The 21,797-nt window shown below is 40.4% G+C and overlaps 1 protein-coding gene across 11 annotated transcripts in view; it reads right to left on the reverse strand.

Moving 5' to 3' along the window:
- The window catches only part of PHF14 (PHD finger protein 14), a 135,729-nt gene extending 116,126 nt beyond the window's left edge, over positions 1-19,603 (reverse strand). For 8 of the 11 annotated variants that reach the window (XM_033165431.1, XM_033165426.1, XM_033165427.1 and 5 more), the window contains exons 1-4: positions 19,375-19,546; positions 18,849-18,959; positions 10,974-11,662; positions 2,938-3,082 (exon numbers count right to left, since the gene is read on the reverse strand). In XM_033165431.1, coding sequence (XP_033021322.1) covers positions 2,938-3,082; positions 10,974-11,662; positions 18,849-18,959; position 19,375 — 946 coding nt within the window. In that variant the 5' untranslated portion in view covers positions 19,376-19,546. Of the gene's footprint in view, positions 1-2,937; positions 3,083-10,973; positions 11,663-18,848; positions 18,960-19,374 lie in introns of all 11 variants that reach the window. The other 3 variants (XM_033165434.1, XM_033165425.1, XM_033165428.1) reach the window with 3 other exon arrangements.
- Positions 19,604-21,797: the final 2,194 nt, after the last annotated feature.

Raw genomic sequence — 21,797 nt, forward strand, 5'->3', positions numbered from 1 at the left:
GGGTTGCCGATCCGAAATTTGGCAGCTCGAATCCACACAGCGGGGTGCAAGCAGATAACTGGTACCACCACAGCGGGAAGGTGAACGGCATTTCTGTGCATTCTGGCACTCATCATCGCACCAGAAGCAGTTTAGTCATGCTGACCACATGACCTGGAAAGCTGTCTGTGGACAAATGCCAGATCCCTTGCCCTGAGATGAGGTGAGCGCCGCAACCCCATAGTCGCCTTTGACTGGACTTAATTGTCCAGGGCTCCTTTACCTTAGCTTTAACCATATGGGTGATTTCTAGATAACATATTGAATGCCTCCTGAAAACAATTAGATTTACTTCAGGTGAATAGAAAACTTAAAGAAAGAGTGAGATTGACTGATTGCAAAGAGATCTGAAAGCTCAACTATGGAGAAATAGTTGCACTGTGCACCTATTTTATTATAGGTAAAGTCACCAGTTCATGCAACTCTTAAGAGCATGAATTCTTCACTGTGTACAATACCAATATTGGAGTAAACAAAGGGATATCAAAATATTTTAGGAAAATTGCAGTATATATTTAATTTATAGCACCAATGCAAGGACAACTGCCAGAAAGTAAATGACCCACAACTACATTGCCTGCAATGATATGTACCAGACAATAATGGCAACAGCTTTACTAAGTTAAATGAGAAAGGATATAAGAAGTTAAGACTTGGAATATGATATTTGATTTGATAAGAATAAGTTGTATCATTTAAGATATGTTGATTATAACTGTAAGACTAAGATTAGATGTAAGAAATAAGATTTTACAATGTTACAAAGTTACTAAAGAAGATTAGAAATGAACGCATAAGAGAGGACATGAGGAAGTCCCAAGCCTAGGATTTTAAAGAAGAGAAGGATTGTTAAATAATTGTGTTTTTTGTTGGTGTGTTTTTGTGTAGTGTGTGTATTGTGTGTATTTGTATTTTGTTTAATTTGATTTTGAAAAATCCAATAAATTCTTACTTTAAAAAAAGATATGTACCAGACAGTTTTCTTTAGACACGCTGCAATCAGTACATCAGGAGAACTGACACCCCAGCTGGGGGTGCTGTGCTATTACAAACCAGTTAGGAGATTTTAGCACAAAAGCAGTTATCTAAAGTGACAGACCAGAGCTTAAGATTTTATTTTTAAATTTATCCACAGAAGGGCAAATCTATCCAAGGAACACTTTATAAAATATACCTTTTTTCAACTAAAACAAGTAACATCTTCCAGAAGCACTGATAGAAATTTGTCACCCAGATCTTAAAAGAAAAAAAAATGTTCCAGACATGTATCTAGCAAAATCTCTGTTATTATGAGGGACCATAAAGTGCAGAAAGGTATGGCCTTTGAATATCAGGAGCAGGTGGCAGATTTTACCACCCACACCAAGTATATTTCAACATCCAACACTTTCCTTTTCCACCAAGAGTGAACATTCATTCAGATTGGAAAACCGCGTCAGCCTCAGGGGTTAGTACCACCAGGCATCTGTTGAGGGCTCTCAGAAGGGGCTCCTGCCAATCCAGAATGGTGGCTGCAGATGCTTGAACCTGGCACACCACTCAGTCTTGAATGAAGAAAATACGGTGACCTCCTGATGCCAAAAACCATTGTTTTAAATTTAAACCAACAAAACAATCACTGCCCATTGAGGTTGAAAATATTTCCTAGAAAGGAAAGTCTAGGCTGAACTTCCAAACACACAAAGGAAGGTGGCCCCTCAAAATGTAACAGGCTGAGGGCTTCCCTATATTCATGCTGCCTCCAACCCAGGCAGCAGAGAACAAAGTGAAAGCACCAGTTCTCAGCTAACTGGAGCTTAGAGTTAAGCTAAAGAGAAGCAAATAGGTTGCTGCTTGCTAACCTTCAGTGTGGGATCCCACACAAAAAACAACAACACAAGTACAAAAGAGAACAGCAACGCCAAACACATTAAAGCACACAAATATTACAGAGAGCTCTCCAAGTAAAATTTATCTATACTGAAAATGTAATGATGAAATATACACAGTAAACCAAAATACCTCCAAGGAGACACTAACAGTGCAATCCAGTGCATGTTTTCTCATATATAAGCCCTAATATGCTCAACAGAGATTACTTCTGAGTAAATAAAGAATTTCACACTGTGACAGAAAATTAAGACAGCAATGTTGGGTTCCCTAGTTGGAAGCTCCAGAGTCGGAGTGTGACCACAGAGAAAGCCCTATCTCTGGTCCCATCCAAACATGCCTTTGCGATTTAATAAGAGCCTATACTTCTGATTTGAGGCAAGCTGTTAGGGCTGGGAATGATAAGCAATTGAACCTTAACTTCATATAGATGCAGTATGAATCACTATGCAAACTATTTGGGAGAAGATCTAACCTCCACCAATGTGTTTATTTCAAGATGTTTTTATGTTCCCTTTTAACTAGTCTGAATGATGATGTACTACAACAAATCAGTCACACTCAGCTGTAAACTGTATACATTAGCATGCCTTCTATCAGCATTTACTTCTTAAATGGATGACACTATATTAAGAGGAGCAACTGCCTTCGTGAATTTAAAAGATTCACTGGGCAAATCCTTTGTTTCTATTCAAAAGATCAGGGTTAGATCTTATTGGCAAAACCATTTAATATATGAAGCTTTTATATACTGGAACTGAAGGGCATAAGGATTATAGCTTTAATTTGTTTTCCACTAAGGAAAAATACAAATTAACAGTTGAGTTTTCATAAACACGAAGCAGGTTTGACTGCATGCAAATTCATGGTTGCAGATTTAATCTCCCATATCTGAAAGTCAAGGAATACCAAACAGTTGTAGAAAGTATTGCATCCAATGCCGCTGTGTGAAAACAAATTCACCTCAATTTGCTAAGAGAAAAACAAAGCTTTATTATTTGTTGGAAATTGAAGTCATGATAGAATTACCTTCATGCACTGTTATTCCACAATTGTCGCACTGGATTATTTCATCAGCATCTTCACTATTATCCCCAAGACAAACACAGCAAATCATAATATGGTCCATTTTCTGAGAGCTCCAATTCTGAGATTTCTCAAGAATCAGCGAGTCCTATCATTGAAAAGTAAAAATACACTTGTTATATTAGAAGAGGCATTATCATGATTTACTATTGTTTTGAGCCTGCAACCTATGTTAGAACTGTAAGTGAACATGATTCCTCAAGCCCTTTACTTCTTTATCTATTGGTGTTTTTATGTTATACTATGTGAACGATCACATCTACAATGGCCCTAAGCACTCTCACAAAGGCCTGGCATTCTTAGCCTTGTTGTTTCCCCTCGTGTTCTTTTCCAGCTCCTGCTCCTTATACTTTGCTATCTCTTGCTTCTAATTGCTAGTTTTAAGCCTACAAATCATACATGCCATATACCAGTGGTGGGGAAACTTGGGACCTCTAGATGTTGTTGAACTCCAGCTTCTATCAGACCAAGAAACACAGTCAACAGTCAGAGATGATGGAACTTGTAGTCCAACAACTTCTATGGTGCCAGAGATTCCCCGTTCCTGCCAAATACCTTACACAACACTACCAAACTAGGGTGCAACAAATAACTCCAATCTCCTTCCTTTGCAGTTATCCAGTAAGTTAGCTAGGCCCCCTGTCATTATACATTTCCTCTGGTTTCCCCCCCCCCCGCCCTTTTTCAAGATTCATATAGGTCAGCCAGGGTGGATAAAAATGAATGATTTTTCCCCAAAAAAATCAGATTTTTAAAAAATTTAAATCGGATATTTTTTATTTAAATTGATTTTTTTGATTTAAATTGGATTTTTAAAATAAAACACTTTTTTAAGGAAAAAAATCTTTCTAAAGATAGTTTTCTATTTAAGTTACATTATATTCCAAAAGCTAGCATTCATCAGGAATGTTTTAAGTTTTTCATTTGTGCTGAAACTCAGTCTAAGTTGGGGGATTAAAAAAAAGTTTACCACATCAGTTAACAAACATGGATACATGTTATTGTTTTAGTTAAATAACTTGTTTAAATAGTTGTTAAGGAAATGATTATTTTTCTCCTTCCAATAAAGTGCAGCAGAAAAGCTGTCCAAATATAAACAGTTAACTTATTAGACCTCACAATAATTTCATAATTATCTGTCCATGTATTTCTAATAGTATAACCAAATCAGTAATTTTTGATGCTACTGTAAAAACTAGTCTGAAATTTTATTATTCTCAAAATGAAACCTTCCTCTGTTTGTAAATATTAAGATTATACCAGCAGGAATGTCTTTCTGTAAAAAATAAATAAAACTGATTTAAATCAAGTCTTAATGACCAGTGATTTCAATCGTGATTTCAATCAATTTGATTTAAATCAAATTCACCCTGAGGTCAGCCCAAACCAACTCATGGAATTGCTATGATATCAAAATACAGTGGACGCTCGGGTTGCGAACGCGATCCATGTGCGAGGTGCGTTCACAACCCACAGCGTCCATAACCCGCGGCGCTGTGCGGGTTGTGATTCGCCACTTCTGCGTATGCGCGAGCGCCGAAACCCAGAAGTAACCCGTTCTGGTACTTCTGGGTTCGGCGCATTCATATCCTGCAGCGAACGCAACCCGCAGCGAGCGCAGCACGAGGTATGACTGTACCACTGTGAGCTCCTTGAGAGAAAAGAGGATACAAACATAACGAACAATGCATTACTATCACACAAACTTACAAAATATTAAGTACTGAAACACACAAAAGTTGAAGCCACAATGCTGAAGGGCTAGGCTTGGCTTTCAATAAACAAGCATATTTGTTATAGAAGAAAAAAACAAGAATTGCTTCTGAATAAAGACAAAGCCAGGATTGTCTTGTACGTATCTCATTTTCCCTAAGAAGCAGCCTCGTGTCTCATGGCAAGCTACTTTTGAAGCTGAGGGAAATTTCAAATCCAGATTGTGACACTATTACAACAGGTGCTCAAACAAAAAAGTAAGAAATTCCACTGGCCATGCAGAAGCCTTTGCCTAAAGTAGTTCTATGGATCCCAGCCTATGTTATATGATGCACAAATTTAATTCGGGGTTTCCTGATTTCGGACTAAAATGTTCCTGTGCCTTTCTCAAGATTGGCTCCTTAAAGAAACCATTTAGGTTTCCCTAGGTTTTAGCCACTGCTGCATCATTATTACAAATGCTATTATATCCTCCCCAAGAATATCACTGTATACACAATAAGGAACAACATGGTGGGGGGGGGGGGAATCTCCCAGTCTTCAAGCTGCAAGAACATGTAATAATTCCAGCTGTTAATTTATGGTTTTTCGAGCAACTCCCCAAACTCTATATATGTCTGCACAAAGGCAAGTACACTCAGGTAGGTGGCGACACAAATCCTAATGCGTAGCAAAACATTGGCCATTACAACTAAATCATCACCTGATCAATTAATTGGATAGTTTGTAAGCTAAAAACATTTTGGTTGACTAAAAAGTTGCCCCAATTAATCAGGCAAATTTTGTTTTTTTAACTGCTTTTAATACATTTAATTTTATTGTTTTCATGTCCTAACTTTTTGCCATCATCACCTTTCTTCCATCATGGGGCTCAAAGGTAGTGAATGTGATTCCCAGCTGGCCTCCCATTCCAAGTACTGAACAGATCCCGACCCACTTAGCTCATGTGCCTTCTGAATAAGGTATAAATTACATATGAAAGCACCAGCTTAGCAGAGGCATTTCCTGAGATAAAAAATGCCCCTTCTAAAATTATGTTTGATGTGACAGATGTGTGCAGCATGCCTTTTTTCTTAAAAACAAGTGTTTTTCCTCTTACACACATATATGCATGTTTTTCATATGATTAATTGGCTAAGATTTTTTTAAACTGTGCAACAGCCCTAATTATGAAAAACAGACATTTAAATTACCATCAAAGTACTTTGGATTCTGCTTGAAACCAAGTAGAAATTCATCATCCAACTTCTGACACATCTAAACCTTCACAACTTTAGTGAAATACTATGGAACTTTCCATAATGGCAGGCAATGAAATACTACAAAGTATATTTTATATGAAGATACAGTAGAGATGCAGCCATTGATCCTTAGTCCCATGGAACTCATTGGGAGAGTTTAGTCATGGCTATGCTATAGATCAGGGGTCCCCAAACTAAGGCCCGCGGGCTGGATATGGCCCGAGCGAGCCAATATCTGGCACGCGACAACCGCCGCCGCCCGGTCTTACCGGCACTGTGCCGGAAATAGCTTGCGCACATGTGCAAGCGTCATTTCCAGCGCACTTCCGGGTCTGTGGAGGCCCGTGTGCACGCGCACAAGCTATTTCCAGCGCTGCACCAACCCAGAAGTGCACCAGAAAAAAGCGCACGTGCATATGGGCACGCACACCCCTGCCCTCTGTGCAATCGGGGCCAGAGGAACCAGCCCAAGGCCGGGTAAGTTTGCCGACCCCTGCTATAGATTCAGATATTCAACAGAAAGTGATTCCACGGGGAATGGTCAGACGTATTATGTATTCTTATTTCTAGATTGCTCTTCATCTGAAGACCACTGGATGGAATATAACACAATATAAACCAAACAACAGAGCTACAAAACTCAAGGTAGTTGTACATGGGTTTCCCAGCTGGCCTTCCATTTAGGCACTAATCTGATCCAGACCAGCTTACCTTCAGTAAGATGGATACAAAGTGTGCGCATCCGGCTAGGCCTGTGACTACCTAACTACAGGAGACATGTGTAGGAAAGAACCAAGGACCATACTGAAATAAATACCTAGTCTCAACAGTTTAATTGCTTTAACCTAACTAAGTTTTCATTCAACTTTCAATAATTTAAAAACCTCTTAAAGTGTAGTTTGCGAAATATGGATTGGCTGAAGTATTTTAATCTAGAGGGATAGATGATCTGTGATAGATGACAAACTTGAAAATTTGAAAGACTAGATTGCAATACTGGCTCTACCCCACACAGGTCTCCACTAAGGACTGAACTTTAAAGATGCAGCACTGATTGCCATTAGCAGAACAGCACTTAGAACAGCACATCACACTTAGCAATGTGATTCAGTGCAATTAATCTCCCTGGCCTTCATTTTCCTTATTCCTTAAATAGAACACAGATGTGGTTTACAATCCGAAGCACCTATATGCAAGACCCTTCATGCCAAAGCTGTCTTCAAAGGTTTCACCATCACAAACGTAGATGATGATGGTTGCAGTTTCATTATTAGAACCATTTTGTGAGGTCAGTGGCCATGGATGCTGCACTGAAAACTTCAAAGTCAACTTCGGCTGCACGCATAATTCACACCTGCAGACATGCATGCAAATAGCTTCCGTGGACTGCAGTCCAACTTGGGCAGAAACTTTGAGAGATTCAACCTATTAATACCTGTAAAATGTATTGCGAGACTTGGCTGGGAAGATGTCCTAAAGGCAAAGAACCACGATAAAAAATTTGCTGATGCAAGATCAAAGGATTCAGTTGTAATAGAGTGAGCTTCCTTCACAGCACGCATGATGAGATTATAAAGCGCATTATCTATGCACTTTACATGCCAGGATATTCAGCAATTAATGTATCTCTCTTCAGACCTGAATATACATTTGAAAGTAAGGCCCACTGACTCCAAGACTTCATCACCTGTATGTACTATTTTCATAACTCTGTCCACTGCAGCTCAAGATCGCTATAGTGTTTAGACCACTGGCCTCTGCTCCTCAATGCTTACATAGACATGGATACAGTAGCACCTCGGCTTATGTTACCCTTGGGTAACGTAAACTTTGGATTGCGAAAGCAGCAAACCCGGAAGTATTTTACTGGGTTTTGCCCCGCGTGCATGCGCAGAAGCGGTCCTCCGGTTGCAAAAATCTCGGGTTCTGTCCAGACCTCCGGAATGGGTCCCATCTGCAACTGGAGGTACCACTGTACTGGAAACACCACCATATCTTTAATACCAGCACATCACCATCAGGTACTAAAAGTTTGATGCTGTACTAAAATACACAGGAACATAAGTGCTGTCCTGCTGGATTAGGCCAAAGGCCGTCTGGTTGAACATTATGTTCCCACAGTGGCCAACCAGATGCCTATGTGAAGCCCTTATATAGGACAATAGCACAATAGCACTCTCCCATTCACATTTTTCAGTATTCAGGGACACGGTGCCTCTGACCCTGGATAGTATTGGTCTAATCCCCCTTTCAAAGTCATCAGCCATCAGTATATTTGGTGACAGTGAATTTCATAGTTTTTCTGCATCTCCCACCCCCCACCCCCGTTAGTTTTGCTGAATGACACTAGTTTCTAGTATTATGAGAGAAAGTGAAAAACTTACCTCTATCCACTTTCTTCAACATACATAATTTTATACACTTCTATCATCTGGCACACTCCCACCCCAAGCCTTTTCCCTAAACTAATCCCTCTCTGCAATACTGCAGACTTTCCTCAGAGGAGGGTTGCTCCATCTTTATGACCATTTTGGTTGCTCTCTTTTGAACATTTTCCTGCACTCTTTAGACAGCAAGCCAGAGTACATTTACTAGCAAATTAGCACCATTAAACACAGCAGGACTTACGGTAGTTTAAAGTAAACATGCAGAGGACTGTGCTGTTAATAGGCTCAGTCCTAAAAAATAATTTGCTACTACAGACTATCACTTTGCTAGGTAATTTTTGAATCTGGACTCAATGGTCTCACAAAGAGGTGGGCTTTAGAGCAGAGCTGGGGAACCTAAGTCCCTCCATATGATGTTGTTGTTGTTGTTGTTGTTGTTGTTGTTGTTGTTGTTGTTGTTGTTGTTAGATTTATATTCTGCCCTTCCTCTCAAAGGAGTTAGGGTGGCAGGCAATGATAAACCATTTAACGCAACAACTAAAAATACAGTATTCTAAAAAACAAACAGTTGAAAACATTCTCAAACAGTGATCATGGGATTGCCAGAAACAATGCTTTTCAGCCATTAAATAAGCTGGGTAAACTCCCATCAGCCCAATTCCAACTCCCATAACCCAACATGGTGAATGGTTAGAAATAATGGAATTTGTAGTCTAACAACATCTGGAGATTCATAGGTTCCCCACCCTGTTTCAGATGGGCATGTGTATTACCTTATTTATTTATTTATTGAAAAATTATACTCCACTTTTCACCACATCTGAATTAAAACAAACAATAATTTAAAACATAGATTAAAATATCACAGAATTGGTGCAATGTCCTCCTGAAATAAAACAATTTTGAACATAGTATTTGAAACTTAGCAGGGATGGTACCTGCCTGATTCCAATTGGGCATTCCATTGTTAGACCACTAAATTGAAGACAAGACTCATCACTAACGTAAGCCCTGCCTCTGGTGCATGAGGGACCACTAATAGTGTTCCCCCAGATTATCTCAGTTACTATTCCCTGCTTGGTCTGCTGCTGCTACATTCCTAATATACTAGAGCAAAGAACTCAAAACAAAAATAGAGATATAAAAAAATACTCTGAGCACAAACAATTTCTCATTTTAAACTCCCTTAAACCATGATGCCATCATTAATTAGAAGAATTAAATGGAGTTTGCTTCTGCTGCCCTGATGCTATACACACTTGCCTGAGAACAAGCACCATTTTGTTGGAGAAACGGAGGCTATATTTTTAATGTAAAAATAATAAAATAATAAAATGAGAAACTATTAAGTATGAACATAGGTTAGGAAAGTTGACTGGTCCAGTGACAGACAATGGTATGACAGATAACTACCGGTATGTGGTACTGGACTGATATTATGTGTTGCTGAAAGAAAGACCCTGAACATACTTAGAGGCACTCATATTAAAGATATAGGTAGGTAGCCGTGTTGGTCTGCCATAGTCAAAACAAAATAAAAATATAAAAATATACCTTCCAGTAGCACCTTAGAGACCAACTAAGTTTGTTCTTGGTATGAGCTTTCGTGTGTATGCACACTTCTTCAGATACACACTGTATCTTAAGAAGTGTGCATGCACACGAAAGCTAATACCAAGAACAAACTTAGTTGGTCTCTAAGGTGCTACTGGAAGGATTTTTTTAATTTTTTATTTTGTTTTGTTCATATTAAAGAGTTTTTCTCTTCAAGCATGTCAGTAACCAAAAGATAAAAGCTTGTGCTTAAACATTTATATCTAACTAACATAGTGCAAGTCCGAACAATAATTTTTTTTAAGAATGCCAATCAATCAAAATACCCACTCCACAAACACCTTAATCTATTCCTATGTCCAAGAAAAATGGGATACATAGACTTCATTCCAGCCAAAAATCCAAGAACATCTCTATAATGCCTTTATAGTGCAATCCTACGCATGTAGGACAGGCAATTCCTGCTGTGTTCAAAGGAGATTACTCCTGAGTATGCGTATAGAATTGCAACTGGTGTTTCCAGTGCTACTTACTTCAGTGCGGACCTGCACAGGATTGCACTTAAGCCCCTCTTAATTTTACCTGTGTTCATTCACAGCTTTTAAGAGTACATACCAGAACACATCATTTCAATATGCACAAGAAACCCCTAATTAAACCTGAAGGCACTGTCTCCAGCAATAGTCACAGGCTTATCCTACAAAATCACACTCCCTTAATCTTTAATTAGCATTGGTATGCATTATTTACTGCAATACATCCCAACTGTTGTCCTGATTTGTGTGCAGTGTGGTGCAGACTCTTACCTAACATTAATTTATTGTAAGAGTTTCTTTAATATGGCCTTAAATCCAAATTTCATTGAAGCCAATGGAAGATTCCCACTGGTCTTCAAAGGGTGTTGGGTTCAGACATAAGGCTGATGCATATTTATCTTAATGAGCATTAAGGACAACTCTGCAGCTCATTAATGCAATCACTGTCTGGTAACATCACCTAGCTTTAGGGAGCAATTTCAAAACAATCACACTGCAGAGTATTTCCATTTTTCATCAGAGGTATCATAGAAAGTTGGCTGTTCTACCTCATTGCTCTTGCTTTGTGAAAGGGCCAGGCTATCATTTGTCAGCTCCTCCTCATCAGCACTATTTCTGCTAAGAGCTTTCGCTTTTTTCTTCTTGGATCCGGCATCACTAGCAGCACTGCTGTTATCCTCCTCCTCCTCCTCCTCCTCCTCCTCTTCCTCATTGCCTTCCTCTTCATTGTCATCCTCACTCCCGCTCCCATCATCTTCATCATCCTCGTTATCTGCATCACTTCCCTCTTTACGTAGTGTGTTTTTCCCCTTCCTCCTCCCAGCAGTTGGACGCCAGTCATTGTCATCTTCACTGTCATAGTCATCTATGTCATTCAGCTCCTCCATGGAAACAAAATCTAGCAAAGGGCGGTTTCTTCGCAAATTCCATTTTTTGGGTTCGTTTGTCTGCTCATCTATGCCAGCATCCGCTTCTGAGAGTTTCTCTTTCTCTTTTTTCTTTCTAGGCTTCTCTTCTCCATCCACCAGCTCCTCCTCCTCCTCCTCTTTCTCAGTTTTAATCACCTCTTTCTCCGTTATGGGCAGCTCTTCTCCACCTGAGCTTTTAGGTTGTTCTTCCTCTACTTTTTCTTCTTCTGCCAGCTCTTCCTCCAAGATATGTTCTTCTGAATCACTACAGGAGCCTTCGCCGCTATCCTTTGATCCATCTTCACTGCCATGTCCACTGCCTTCAGAATCTGTTGAGCATATGAAAATTTAAAAAAAGAGTTCCAAAGCAAAATGAACCAAAAAAGAAGTTTGTTTTTTTTAAAAAAGGCTTGAGGCAACCAACTTAGTCAACTTAAATATTCTTCCCTTAATAGCCTATTTTTCATCTGGCTCAATTTTTTTCTCTCCAATTGAATTAGCTTTTTTTAGTATTGCAAACCTACTGATGAAGAATGATTTGTATTTTGTAGAACAGCAAGAAGCTCTGTCTCTATTACCCTGCATAATATGAATAGGAAGGAAAGCTTTTTTAGATATTCAGCCCAGCACCCAACTGCTCCATGAAAGCATGCTACACTAAACTGAGTAGCTGATTTAAAGAGAGTGCGGAGTTTCACACAGAATTGTGCGCACAGTGTAGTTTTTTTCACAATTTGTGGTTTTTAAAAAATGACTATTTTTTATAGCCTTGCATGACTAAAATTCAATGTCTGCACCAAGAAATTTGAAATGTTTTCCAGCTCTAGCACTGGGACATTGAAAGGTTGTTGGGGGTGCTTGATTTTGAAATGTAGAATGTTTATTTTTTTATTTTTTTGGTTAAACATCATCATTCAGTACAATACTAAATACTAGCTGTCATTTTATAATACTCTTTGATTATAACAATGCAGTTATGTGATAATAACACAATAATAAAAGGAAACCTAAAATTAAAAGAAACTACCAGCACTTCACAAATATGAAATCGTATCAATGAAAACTATTACTCGCCTGCAACCTTAACACTGCATCTTTTGATACCTGTTGCAAGTAAAATACTTTTATGATCAGTCAATACTTTACCTTTGTGGGGGAAAACACTACAGGTATTTATAACTCCAAGTCTACCAGTATATGAAAAAATATTCCATAGAGAGTACTGATTGGTCACCATTCATTGGTCACCATTTTACTTTGCATGCCATCCTACTCACAAATAAGAATGCATTGTAAAATGCAATCTATCATCATAGGCAGCTACACATCAATGGAAAGAGCACCGGTTCCTCTTAACTCAATTAAGACTTTTGGAAATACTAAAATGGTCCAATCAAGATTTTCTTCCACACTGCCATGTTTTAGCCAACAGCAGAAATATGACATTGGTGTGTTTAAGTGTAAAACTCATAGTAAAACACACATTCAACTATATTTCATAATTAACAATGCCTTGGGGGCCCTTTTGGAACAAAAGCCAGAATAAAAATAAACACTGAAATGACTACTTTTAACACCTTGCCTATTTTAACCCTATTTGCCCAAGTTTGCTCAGAATCACCAGCAGCATATGCAAATCATCTTTGACAAATTACCAGCAGCATACATGAACAGATTTGGTTTCAGCACTTCTTTGGTTAGGTCAGTTGCAGGTGTTTAGAACTTTTCCCACGTGGCAGAACCTAATCACAGTAATCTTCATTTGTGTGAAGAACCTAACATGTGACCTGATACCTCCAAAAGTAAAGCTGCAGGTTCCTAGAAGCAAATTTTGTGACCGTAGTAGTTGAAAAGTCATGAGTATCACTTTGAGTGTCTGGGTCACATACTAAGTTGTCCATTTTTGAATATATCCTGCAGGAATGGGAAAAGTTCTCACATCACTTTGGAGCAAACAGAAGCAGTGTGATAATATTGCACTGCTTCTGCATGGCCCAAAGCTCAGCACAATATGAAGATCCCTCACCTCTGCCCCACCGTCTTGCACAGACGCATAACTCAATGTTGATAAATAATGTCTAGCTAGTAAGACAATTACCATTTAAGCAGTCAATTCAATCTGACCAAACACCACCTGTCCAAGCAGCCACAGTATTGTGTGATTTATCTTATTACTGTATTAACAAGTAGAAAGAGACATTTTGTTTAACCAAAAATGTCAACACAAAAATAAAAAGTAATAGTAAAAAGTGTCTTGAATATTTCAATGGCAAAAAATACAGAAATATATTTCATTCATATAATAATGAATATATGACTTGACAAACAAGTCATCTATTACATCTTGGTTTTACTTGCTTATTGACATTGACAAATATTATATTGCTTAAATAAATGTCTGTACATATTTGTGCTATTAAAACATTTTAGGGTTTTCATATGTTGTAGTTATTATTGCAAATTTATTATGCTTCTTGTGATACACAAATGACATGAGATGACTTAGTCTATTTATCTGTATCATTTATTATTCCTATGATCCTTGTTTATAAAACCCAATAAAAAGTTATTCAGGGGGAAAATATTTTAGGATATTTTTACCCCAACTACTATATTTTCATGTAAACTGTGGGGAAGAAAAAGCTAAACTGGGTATCCAAACTAAACTGGATGTTACAATACACAAAACATTTCTAACCTGCTAAGCAACTGAGGATCAGAACCCATGATGTTAACTCTGTCAACAAATATACCAACCTAATTTGCCTGTCACTAGGCAAGACTTACAAATAACAGATTTTAAATAAAGTTACCCCCTCTTCAAAATACTAAATGCTGTGCCTTCAGAAAGATGTGCACATGGAGAAGTGCACATATGAGAATGACTGGGTTAGACCTGCTGTCTATACAGTACAGTGGTACCGGAGCCCCGTTCATAACCCGTGACGTCCGTATCATGAAGCGCCGCGTCTGCGCATGTGGGCAACGCAATTTGGCGCTTCTGCGCATGACGTCATTTGACGTGTCTGTGCATGCGCGAACTGCCAAACCTGGGAGTAACACATTCCGTTACTTCTGGGTCGTCGTGGTGCGTAACCCGAACGTACGCATCACGCAGCGTATGTAACACGAGGTATGACTGTACATAGCAAAAATCCTTACAGAAATCAGTCACCAGTAATTTTAGAATTTGTATACCCCTTGGTTGTAGAAAACCTATTTCAAGATACTGAAAAGAAAAAAGGGGTTCATGGCCTATTTGTGCTACGCTAGCATTAAAAGCAAACCAAAACACTTCAACTAGAGCAGCTGGCTTACTGCCCCCAGGAGACAGTGGGATTACCTAGGGGGCACCATGAGGGGCTGGGGGTGTAAATGACTACGAGACTTTGAAAAGCAGGAATCACTGGATTAAATTCATCAAATTTGTTGAAATAATTAAACTTAATAGTTTTAATTGCATTTTGAATAAAAGTGGAATTAACTGTTATTGTTTTGAATTTTATTGTGCTATCATCTTCCTGGGTGGTACGTTCAAATCACTATTCTGAATGATGCTTTTTATAGGGTAGGGTAGGGGGCACTAGGAATGTGTTTATGGAACCAGGGTGCTAACCCTAAAGTTTGGAAACCCCTGAGCTGGACAAAGTGTGTTTTGTTTGAACTGAGATCAGCAGACTAAACATTCTGGAAGCAAGACATATGAAGTCATGGTTTGTTGCTGGCTTACTATGGTTTGGCATATGTATGATTACAACAATATTGCTTAACAACAGTTTGTTTGGTGAGTGTCTTGGATGGTACATAGTCAAGAGCAGCATGAAAACAAACCAAGCTTTGAGGAACAAACCATGGCTGTGAGAAAGTCATAGATTGCTGAAAAAACATGGTTAAAACAAACCATGGCTTAGCACTGTAAGGGATAAATCAGAGTTTCAATGGAAGATGGCAAAAGGAGAGAACAAAAAAGGGCTTGTAATATCTTGTGCTTTTCATTTATCTCACTTACATCTTGGTTGTTATTTCTAATATTTAAAGGGCCATAAAGTACAGCTTCCTCACAATAGTCGTATGCAGATGACTTGAGGCCAGTCAACAAAGAGTGATTCTGAAAGAGCCATGGAATCTAATTTAGGGACAACCTCTAAAATAAACACAGGTAAACCTGTATTGCAAAGTAACCAGTTGCAAGTATTATTATTTATTGTGATCCAAATACTGCCATCAGTCTCATTTCAAGACTCCAGTAAAATATAAATCAAGGCTTTGTGTCAACAATTATAAGCAAAATTGTCACAAAGCCGTAAGATTCAGCATTTTTCATTCAAAGTTTTGAAGAATTAAAATGTGACCGAACTTCAACATTCTTATGCAACAAAATCTGCAAACATTAACATCCATCTTCTCTATACACTAACATGGCAATCCAGTTATTCTCAGACAACTATGGAGACAAGAAGCGATGCTATATTTCACTCACTTTATTTAAAATATTGCAAAAATATATATATATAAGAGGTACTCACGGAATTGCATTTAACCAACATATTATGCAGGTTTGCAAAGTTAAGAGACATCAAACTTGAATTATTTCTATAAATATTATATAAAGTATATTTCTATAAGTATTATATAAAGTATTGTATTACAGTCATACCTTGGATCCCAAACTCCCTTGAGCTCGGAAGTTTTGGCTCCGAACACCGCAAACCCGGAAGTGATTGTTCCAGTTTGCGAACGTTCTTTTGGAACCTAAATGTCTGGCGGGGCTTCTGATTGGCTGCAGGAGCTTCCTACAGTCAATCAGAAGCAGTGATTTGGTTTTCGAACATTTTGGAAGTCGAACAGACTCCCGGAACGGATTCCGTTCGACTTACAAGGGACAACTGTATATTAATTAATATTATCTGCTTCAGAATAAGTAGATCAGATTGATAGTGACTTGCAAGACCACCTTCCATACTGAAATTCAAATACACGTGCAAATGTGATAAAATGGAATTTACCGTATTTTTTTGTGTATAAGACGCCCCCAGGTATAGGACGCCCCCAGGTATAAGACACCCCCTATTTTGGGGGACTCCAAATTAAGAAAACACCTACCCATGTATAAGACGAGCCCCAATTTTAAACCTAATTTTTCGTTTAAAAACGTAGTCTTATACACAGAAAAATACAGTATATAATAATTTAGGCATGTGCACATCTTCAAAGAGGTTTTGCTTAATGCTCTGAAACAGTGGATGTAGATGTATAGGCCTACCTATCACAATGTGAATACTTAAAAAGGCTCCAGTGGGTGAGGAAGAAATAAGGAGTGCATCTCCCACGGTATGAACTTTGAAGTGGTCCACCTCATCACTACAAACCTGCTTATAAATGCATATTCACATGGTTTTGAAGTGGCAGTGTGGCCGAAGCAGACTTCTCTTCATGAGAGATTGCCCCAAGCCAATAACTGGTTGCACAGGCAAAGCTGGTAACCACTTGGAGCTATTTAAGTAAGTGCTAATCTGACTGTTCACTTATAACAACCTCAAATCAATTGCTGCAATGGCTTTCAGAGCAAAGATGATGAATGTCCAGCCTGAAGGCCCATGAGGCCATTTTACCCATTTCACCCAAACTGCACCTGACGTCTTATGCAATGTCATGTGTGGAGCACATACTGATGTGGCTTCAAAGGAACAACCAGGAGCTTAAAGTGAGTTCCTGATTGCTTTTTTGCTGGAGCAAAGTATGCTAGATCCACTCATCAACCAATAGGCAATTTAGCACTGGAACCACTTTCAGTGTAAACTTGAAATAAGTCTACCATTTGAACCACCAGAAGGTTTTTTTTAAAAAAAAATATGTCCCTCATCTATTGTAATTAGTGTGTGTACCTTTTTGTGTGTAGCAGAATGGGCGTAGCATGGGTGAAAAAGCAAAATCTGACATAGTACATGCATAGCCAAAGCTGCCCTTACTTTCAGTGCATAGTTCTGAGACAATGAAAGTGCCACCAAGAGTGCATAAAGCTAAGCCAGTCTGCAAGACAGAAGGAATCCTCCTAGATATTCCAAAATGTACATCCTCGTTACATGCAAAAACTCTCCAATTGTTTAACTGGACTTTGTAACTATTCAACCAGAAGTTGAATACAGCATCCAGCTCTTTGCTGAATTCAGAATGACCAAATATACAGCTCTAGGCCCCATCCCCATCATGGAAGAATCACTGATCACAGGACTTCCTGAAGGTTAGTAATGTGTCAATAAGTATATGGGTAGGTTTTGGACAAGAAAAAACTAAAGATTTTGGGAATCATATAATTGGAAGACTAGAAGAGAGGGGGGAAAGTGGCTTGCATGATTGTAGTGTTGGAGAGCTTGCTGAAACAGATCTGGGCACAGCTGTCAACTTTTCCCTTTTTTTAAGGGAAATTCCTTTATTCCAAATAGGATTCCTCGCAAGAAAAGGGAAAAGTTGACAGCTATGGATTGGGGTCAGAATCATCATGGCTTACAGATACGGGGGGGCGGGGGCAGCAAACTATTGTACTCACAGCGGTGGTGGGGAATATCCAGGTGTTGTTGGACTCCAACTCTCATCAGCTCCAGCCCACATGGCTAATGATGAGAAATTATGGGAGTCCAAAAACACCTGGATAGCCAGTTTCACTACTGCAAATCAGGCAGAGGGGGATCAAGGTAGAGAATGACACATGGGATACTGCAGTTAGGTGGAGGAAAGACTACCTGAAAGAACATGCCAAAGACTTCAAGATCTCAGGCTTTCCACCTTGCAACAGGGAAAAGGGGAGGGGCCTAGATCCCTTTATTTATAAATCTCAAACCTCTCCCAACTTTCTAACCCTCATGACCTTACTGCCTCGTGCTATACTGCTAGTCATTCACCCAGTAAAGAAAAAGATAAAGGACCCCTGGACAGTTAAGTCCAGTCAAAGATGACTATGGGGTTGCGGCGCTCATCTTGCTTTCAGGCCGAGGGAGCCAGCGTTTGTCCACAAACAGCTTTCCGGGTCATGTGGCCAGCATGACTAAACTGCTTCTGGTGCAACGGGACAGCGTGACGGAAACCAGAGCGCACGGAAATGCCATTTACCTTCCTGACGCAGCGGTACTTATTTATCTACTTACACTGGCATGCTTTTGAACTGCTAGGTTGGCAGGAGCTGGGGCAGAGCAATGGGAGCTCAACCCATCACGTGGATTCAAACTGCAGACCTTCTGATCGGCAAGCCCAAGAGGCTCAGTGGTTTAGACCACAGCGCCACCCAGTATCCCCTCGGCACTTGCTAAACTCAACTACATTTGAATTTTAACTTCTAAAGCAAAACAAAAAAATACTTGTGCTAGATATACATAACCGATGTTCTCATCCTTTCAGCAGATCAGAAGTCAAAAAGTAACAGTAGTTTACTTTTACGAGCAATAAAGCATAACTAGTGGAAGAACCCTACAACACAAAACTATGTCAAAACGGGAAAAGAAGCAGGAAAAAAGCGTTTACCTGAAGCATCTCCAACCTTAAAGTCACTGTCATCTGAACTGTCATAATCTAAAACTTCCAGCAGGGAAGCTGCCAGGGGCTTCACCTGCCGCCTCTTCGAGCTGCGATCCACTGTGGGGAGAGAAAAAAAGAAAAGGACAGAGAAAGGCATGCATGTTTCTTTTGTGACCAGCTGTTGGGGGGGGGAGAGAAGAGTAACGAAAACCATGCGGGGCTTCAGAACTCTTGCACGACACGAGTTTAAATTTGCAGGGAAAGCTGGGTCGTGGGAATGGAAAGCAGAGCTGGGTCGGGGGAGGCTCCCTTGAAGGCGGGATGGCATATGCCCACCCCTAGCACAAAATGAAGCCACGGGAGGAAGGGTGGGGCGCCCCACAGCAGCCCCTGGACGAAGCCCGCCGCTGGGCACAGGGCGCCAGCGGCTGAGGGAGAAGCCCCGCTGCCGGCGGCCGCAGGTTCCCAGCGCAGGGAAGCGGGCAGGGAAGGAAGCCCTCGCGGGCGCCGGCGCCTTTGCGGCTGGACTTACTCACTGGAGCCGAGCAGACGCTCGCGGGCACATGAGGAGGCAGCCCTCAGCCCCAAGCCCGGCAGGCTCCCCTCTAGGCGGCAACCCCGCGCTGAAGAGGGAGAGGCTGCGCGGCGTCCCACAGGCCGCCTCCGTAACCCAGACAATAGGCGAAGCCTCGCCCCGGATGCAGTTCCCCTCCTGCCGAAACCAAAAGCAGGAACCGACCCGCCGCAAAGGAGCCGAGAGCTTCCGCTGGGTGGGTGGGGGGCCGCCGCCGCGCATGTGCAGAAAGAGCCGCGCAGGCGCGTTGGGAGGAACGAAGGGCTTGCCCGCGCTATGGTTCCTGGCACAGGGACGTCGTTTTCCTATTCAGCGCGGCGGAAGCCGGAGGGGATCGCAAGGCGAGGGTGGCGGGGTTATTGTGGAGGCAGCCCGGCCGGGTTCCCTAGCTTTCCCTGCGCTCTTTCTCCATCGTTTCTCTTGTCCAATCTTGCCTCTGAATCTTATAGAAGGGACCCCGAGGATCATGCAGTCCTCTCTTTTTTAAACGACAAGAGTGTATTTGCATTTTTTTTCCAGGTGTAACAGGGACAGTACTATAAACGACATATGAGTGTCATCGTTTGGAAGGAGCACGAGCATTTTCCCATGGTCCCCGGCTTACAATATTGCATCCTTTGAAAAGGCATCACTCCAGATTTGCACCCACGAGGTGGAGATTCTGTGCATCTGAATGCGCTTCTGTTACTTATCAATGGAAACGTAATACAGTACACACATTGCTCACGTGTCCCCAGTGCTGGATTTACATATACGGACTAATCAGGTTGCACCCCAGAGCCTTGTAATCTAGCGGGTCCTCAGCCTCTTACCATTAAAAAAAAACAGAGTTTACTATCTAAACATAGAACATGATAAAGTGGGACTTGCTGATTTTAATGATATAATTGATAAGTTTGCATCCAAAAGAGCTTGAAAGAAATTGTTCTGACTTTGTATTTAGTGTAATTTAGTGTAGTGTGTGTGTGTGTGTGTGTGTATATATATATATATATATATATATATATATATATATAGGGAGCGGGTTGCGCTGAGGTCTAAACCACTGAGCCTAGGGATTGCCAATCGGAACGTCAGCAGTTGGAATCCAGGTCCCAGCTCCTGCCAACCTAGGAGTTTGAAAGCACATCAAAGTGCAAGTAGATAAATAGGTACTGCTCCAGTGGGAAGGTAAACAGCGTTTCCGTGCGCTGCTGTGGTTTCTCCAGAAGCGGCTTAGTCATGCTGACCACATGACCCGGAAGCTGCGGACAAACGATGGCTCCCTCGGCCTGTAAAGCAAGATGAGCACTGCAACTCCAGAGTTGTTCGCGACTAGACTTAACTGTCAGGGGTCCTTTACCTTTACCTTTTGTGTGTGTGTGTGTGTGTGTGTGTGTGTGTAATGATTCCCCTATGAATGTTTTGTGTGAATGTCTTCATTAATTCCATATTTTTGTAAACTTATTAAAGGTTATAAAATTATAAACAATACAGTAGTTTTTATCAATGCTAAAATTTCAGCAACATTCTACTTTCAATGTTTCTCATGATCAGGTGCTATAAATTTGGTCCTCCCAAGGTCTCCTAGCACAGGGCCTCCTATTGCTTTAATCCAGACCTGCGCAGACCATACATTTAAAGCACAGATAACCCCAAAGAATCCTGGGAACTGTAGTTTACCACTCACAGAGCTAAAGTTCCCATCACTCTTGACAAGCTAAAGTTCCCAGAATTCTTTGAGAGTTGTTTGATGTGCTTTAAATATATGGGGTGTGTGACCACTTGGAAGCAGTTTGGCCTGCATATTTGTTTATTTCAACAGTTTATACATGTTTATCACTATAGTATCTGATTGGTGTTCAATACAGTTACAAAAGATAGAAGAGAGATAAAAGTTGTTAAAATTAATCTTAGAATTAGAAACATTGAAGATAAAAAGGTCTTCACCAAGTACCAAGAGTTCAATTGATGGATATTGCTGTTTAAAAAAATGAAATGAAATGAAATAGATCTCACAAACCTGGAACCTGCTCACCTTTGCAAGTACAGGGGTACCTTGGTTTTCGAACATCTCGAAAGTCAAACACTGCGGTTTTCAAAAGCCTAAAACCCAGGAGTAAATGCTTCCATTTTCGAACGTGCCTCGGAAGTCGGATGGCTTCTGCTGAGTCCCCCCCCCCCCAATTTTATCTATTGAATTTGCAGGCCGCCCTTTGCGCCTCGGTTTTCGAATGTTTTGGAAGTCGGACGGTCTTCCAGAACAGATTACGTTCGAAAACTGAGATACCACTGTTTTTTACCATTTCAATAATATACAAAGCTGGTGTTCATTCAAAGCATTTTGTATAGGACATGGAAATACATACTGCAGGGATGACTCTCTCTCTCCCCCCCCCCCA

This window comes from Lacerta agilis, chromosome 12 (genome assembly GCF_009819535.1).
Source record: "Lacerta agilis isolate rLacAgi1 chromosome 12, rLacAgi1.pri, whole genome shotgun sequence".
In the NCBI taxonomy this organism is placed as follows: Eukaryota; Metazoa; Chordata; class Lepidosauria; order Squamata; family Lacertidae; genus Lacerta; species Lacerta agilis.